The 5457-nt window shown below is 61.2% G+C and overlaps 1 protein-coding gene across 1 annotated transcript in view; it reads right to left on the bottom strand.

Annotated features, from left to right (window-relative positions):
- SDK2 (sidekick cell adhesion molecule 2) overlaps positions 1-5457 on the bottom strand; it is a 258280-nt gene that overhangs the window by 5676 nt on the left and 247147 nt on the right. Inside the window, exon 40 of the mRNA XM_028498147.1 lies at positions 3404-3529. Coding sequence (XP_028353948.1) covers positions 3404-3529 — 126 coding nt within the window. The remainder of the gene's footprint in view (positions 1-3403; positions 3530-5457) is intronic.

Here is a 5457-nt window from a genome sequence, read left to right as displayed (position 1 = left end):
ACATGCCGCGGAGCGGCTGGGCCCGTGAGCCGCGGCCGCTGAGCCTGCGCGTCCGGAGCCTGTGCTCCGCAACGGGAGGGGCCGCAGCGGTGACAGGTCCGCGTACCGCAAAAAAAAAAAAAAAAAAAAAACCAAAACCAAAACACCCACAGTAGTGGCATCAGACAAAAAGAATAGGACTTTTTAACAATCGCTGTAGGAGGGACGGGGGTTGCCTGTGAGGTTCTGGTCAAGTTGCCTGGGTGTGATGGGGCTCCGTTTGGGAGCAGAGATCTGAGGAGAAGGAGGGACCAGTGAGGGCTGGAGGGGACTCCGTCCGCTCTCCCCCTACACCCCCATCCTTTGAGCTCCCGGCTTAACCTTTAGGCCTGTCCCCCCTTTGTCTGTGGCTCTCTGGGCCTTGTCCTCTTGGGACGTAATTCATTTCCACCTGCTTCAAAAGGAAGGGGCGCGCTGCCCGTGCCAGAGAAGAGGCCAGCAGCGTCCCTCAGGGCCCAGTGGCATCCTGCACAGATGCTCTGTGTGGGGCCCATGGGGCTGGCTTGGCTCGGGAAAGAGGGTGAGCCCTCCTCCTGCCTGCGTGAGTGCAGGGCTGATGCAGCAACCAAAGGGTCAAGCCACTTGGGCCCTGGACGGGGCCCGTTTTCACGTGGACCAGGGGTCCAGAGGTCTCAGAAGGGCCCTGGTGGGCTGAGCGCCCAGGTCTTCCATCCTGAGCAGCCTGCGGTCATCCAGGCTGCCGCTGTCCTGGACCAGCTCCCACGGCACGCCCTCCGCTCCTCCGGCTTCCCTGTCCTTCCCCGTCTGCTTCTCAACTCCTTGGCGTAAGAGCCGTCTTCCTGGCCCACAGGCTGCTCCCAGCTCGGCCGTTCCCCGGGGGGGGATGGATTTTGTTTGTTTCCTTCCCCACACTATTTTTTACAGATCCACCCAAGTCAGGAAGCCCGGTGGAGTGGCCGTGACTCCATCATCATTTCTGAATGTTGGACCAGGAGTGTGGTGGCACCTGTGGAGGCCACCTTCCTGCCGTCCCGTCTGGGTCCCTCTGCTTGAAAGGCAGCCGTGGCGGTCCGTCTGCGTTCTGCCCTCCTTAGAAGCCTCCAGGGTCCTGAGCCTTGGCCTCATTTTCCCTCTTAATGATTTGTTTTTGGGTGCCTGCCTCATACACGTCACATCTTTTTGTTGACTGTCTCTTTTCCTCCTGCTAGGCTGTGACATTCCTCCAGGGCAGGGATCGCGCCTAATCTGTCTCTGTAGCCCAGCACCCAGCACAGGCATACTTGAAGTGTTTTTGAATCAGTGAGTGCGAACCTTTCTTCCCTGGCCTTTCCGTAGCATCATGGCCACAATTTCAGTACTGCAGGCCCCGGAATACAAGTATTGGGGTGCAAATGCATTTTCTTCCTGTGACTTTGAATGCTCTCATTCTCATCCCTTGATGCCAGGCACGGTTATGCTCACGATGATGAAGATCAAACAGTGACACTCGCTCCTTGTCAAGCCTCCTGGTTCCAGGGGCTTTACTGGCAGCAACGGTGAGAAGGAGGAACGCTTGTACCCATGTTACAGATGAGGAAACCAAGGCCTGGAGACAGCTGAGCTCATCCTCCCGAGGTCACAGTGGCAGCGCTGGTGCTTCAGCCTTGAGATGTGTCTGATTCGTCCCAGCACTGAACTCCCACCCCCAGGATGGTGCGGACCACATCATCCGCGTTTCCAGGTGGGCTCGGCCAGGACCCCGCTGCCTCCCAGAAGCTGGGGGCTCCGGCCTGCCGTCTGACCCTCCTTGTTCCTCCCGACACAGGAGCAAGGGTGGAGCCGGGGCGACGGGACCAGGCCAGAAGCTGCGGGAACGTCATGCTGTGTCTCTGGCCTACAGCCCTGGGAGTTGGCCCGAAAGAATCCCTCCCTGGTCTGCAGTGTCTGGCTTCTCACGTTTAGTTGGTTCTGCTGAGGAGGAAGCCCAGGCGATGCAGGCAGCGCCAAGGACACGAGCGATTCCATCCTGAGGAGGACGTACAGCCGGGGGGAGAAGCACGGCACCCCTCTCGCGCTCCATCCTCTCCTCGCCACCGTCCATCCCCGTCACCGGCTCTCGGGTCCCACCCCGAATCCCTGCCCTTCAGGGGGTCCTTCCTCTGACACTCAGTCCATGACCCCAACTGTGTGCGCCGAGTCGCGGCCCCCAAACCTGGAACTCCGGGTCCCCTGCCGGGCCTCCCAGGGAACGCTGGAAAATCCACAGGGCTAAAGTCCAGGGCCAACATTCCATAGCCTGGCACCCCGGCAGGCCAACTTGGATGGAAAAAACAGGCACAGGCCCTGGTTGAGAGAAGCACGCGGAGGTCTCCCAGCCAAGTCAGCAGCTGGCCCTGGAGGGCCAGGGAGGGACCATCTGGAGAGGGGAGGGAGCCAAGGCTGCGTGTATCTTCTGGCTACACGTTGGATCTGAGCTGCTGGATGTAATAGCTATTTGTGACTGCAGTTATTAGCCCAAGATTAAGGCAATGACCGGGTGGTAGCGGCTTCCTGGAACCGCTGGAATGAACTATTTGCTATTGAGATGTTTAGCGCTCAGCTACCCCGCGGTATTAACCACGTCGCTGGGATGTGTCGGCACCCCATTAGAAGTATCAGCTACTGAGATGCTGGCTTCCCATTCCGATTAGTATTTGCTATTCGTGCTGGAGCTACACAGTCTTTTTGTTTGTTTCTCAACTTCAATTACCTAATCACAGATCCATGGACTACCGAGAACAAGCCTCCAGCCTGCGCTGACTCTGGCACCTCTGATTAACTCAGAAACCTAGCAACGGAGGGAGCTGGCCGTGGCCAGGAGCTCCTGGGGGTAAGGGGAGCCGGGGAAGCAGAAGCAGGTGTCACCGCGACCGTGAAACAGGAGCTCGGAGAACAGCCCCCTGCAGCGACTTATCCACCGCTCATCTCCTGATGGCTTTGGAAGTTCTTGTGATTCGATTTCAGGCTTGAGAGGAGAGACTGGGACATTATAGGAACTGCAGTGACAGCCACGAGAGCGGGACGGGCCTCAAAGAGGCAGCCGGGTCTCCGGGGGACACAGCCAGCCTCCTGACGAGTGGGGCACTCGTCAGTGGGGTTGTGTGGAGGACATGGGTGTTTAGCCGATGGGAACCCCAATCTTTGTTCTCTGGCTTCTTGGAGAACCCCTCCATGAGTCGGTCCTCGCCTGGTGATAAGCGCTGTTCTCCGGGGCCTCCTGGGTTTTCCTTAACTAAGGGTGCAAGTCCTGTTTCTCACTCGTCACAGGGCCACCTCTAGCTTCACCTGGGGGAGGACAAGCCCCTTCTCACGCGACGACATCAGTGCCCCAAGCGGAGGGACTCTGTTCCCGAGGGCAAGCCGGCTCAGCCCGGGCGGGACATACCTGAAGGTCTGGCCTCTATGACGTAGCGGGTGATGGGGCCTTTGCCGGGGTCTCCGCTGGACCAGTGGACAGCAATGGCCGAGCTGTACCGCACGATGAGGGGCACTCCAGGCGGGCCGGGGGCACCTGCGAACAGCACACGGTGGGTGAGAGGATGCACGGGAGCCAGAACAGGCGCCCAGCCTGTCTCCCGGAGCTCCAGCAGGAGGTGCTGGACGTCAGAACCATCCTCGGCCAGGGGCTCCAGAAACCTGCACGTGCCGAGGCCTAAGGAGCGCATCTTGGCCAGGCCTGCTGGATCTGACTTATTCTCTGCCAGGTCACCCACAGCCCCTGCACTCCAGGAGAGGTATATGTGATGATGCCAGAAAGGTTCCCAGCTGCATTTGCTTTAAGGCTAGGCCAGAGAGGAGGCCAGGGCTGCAGGAGGATCTGGAGCCTCTGCGTCCAACAGGAAGAACCACCTGGCCCTGCTGCTGGCTCTCCTGGGGTGACAGGTGCATCAGGGCAGCCGCCTGTTAAGTCAACCACGCGGGGTACTGGCCCCAGGGGCCAGAGCAGGAGACAGACGTTCGCCTCCGTAGTGAGAGGAGCGACCCCGTGCGATCTGCTAAGGGTCCTGTACCCCTTCTTCCCTGGGGTGCCCTGCAGCACCGCTCTCACTGCCCCCAGGGCCCCTGTCTGCTGTTCCCCACGACACCTGGAGCCCTGCACCCCCAGGGCCTGGCACACAGTAGGTGCTTCCTAGGTGTTTATGGGACCAGGGAGTGAGCCAGGGGGGTGAGGGGGTGGGTGACTGGCTGGCCCGGTGGCCCCTGTGGACGCCTGCGGGGAAAGGAGCGGAGAGCCCAGCTTCAGACTGAAGATCCTCCGGGCCTGTGAAGGCTTGCAGCCGGACAGCAGGCCAGAGACTCACTACCAGAGCGTGGCGGCCCATTGGCCAGCCCGCGTCCAGCACCGCCCGTGACCTCAGAGGGCCTCACTGCCTTCCTTCCTGTCCCCCTTCCTCCCCTAAGGAGCATCCTGCCCACAGCACAGGGCAAAGGCGGCTGAGGGATGCAGGGCGTGGGACACAGCCCAAGGGAGACGTGAAGGGTGGGGCAGGGCCCTTGGGACCGCGAGTTCTCATTCCGCACAGGACAGCACTCGGGGCTGAGAGGAGCTGTCATCTCCTCCTGGACTAGAAGCTTCCAGCATTTCCAGCATGGCCCAGCCTGGAGGGAGAAGGACGCCCAGCTGCACATCTGCCCTTGCTGGCCCCTCCTCCGCCGGGTAGGCGCAGCTCAGTGCTTTCTCAGAGCCCCCTCCCCCCAGCTCTGTACCGCCCCCTCTGGATCCCCCCCGCGCCCGCCCTGGGTCACTTCAAGCCTCCGGTTAGAACCCCTGTCCTCCAGGCGGCCCTCTCCTGTCCCCATGCCACCGCTCTGTCCTTCTTGCCCCTGCCGGCTGGCTTCCTGCTTTTGTCTCCCAAGGAAGCCAAGCTGGTTCAGGTGACAGGTGCTGGGGGGAGGGGGGGGAGGCTGGGGGCAGGGGGCAGCTCCCTGGCAACCTTCCCCCTGCAGCCCTGCAGGCTTTGTTCCAACAGAGCCCAGGGGCCAGAGAGCTTTTCTGCAGAACAAGAGGCAGGGAATAGAAAGTGCCCAGGAAGAGAAAGTGAAGGGGGGCCGCCTTGAACTAGCCCCTGGGCAAACCCGCCAGGCAGGTGAGGCGGCCTCTGCAGGCCCAGCTCTCCCGGCAGTGGCAGCGGCTCTCCCAGCCCCGGGCTGAGCTGGGGCCTCGTCCACTCCTGGCTGATGGGCAGGGAAGACGCGGAGGAGGGGTTTCAGGGGGAGTCTAGGGTGGGCTTTCTCCCAGGGGGGAGTTCAGAGTGCCTGGGAGGTGGAGTCTATATTTGGGACCCGCTGCAGGGGTGACAGAGGCTCTGGGGAACTAAGCCTCAACCTCAAGTCGCCCCGAAGAATTCCCCCAGCCTGACAACGACCCCAGGAGGCATCGCAAAACCCAAACCAAGCCACTCTTTCCTCCCTGGTCCCCAGTGCTCCCCTCCCCTCCCC

Source organism: Physeter macrocephalus, chromosome 14 (assembly GCF_002837175.3).
Source record: "Physeter macrocephalus isolate SW-GA chromosome 14, ASM283717v5, whole genome shotgun sequence".
Classification (NCBI taxonomy): Eukaryota; Metazoa; Chordata; class Mammalia; order Artiodactyla; family Physeteridae; genus Physeter; species Physeter macrocephalus.
Note: the sequence above shows the minus strand (reverse complement) of the source record. Positions and strands in the feature narration are given on the sequence as shown.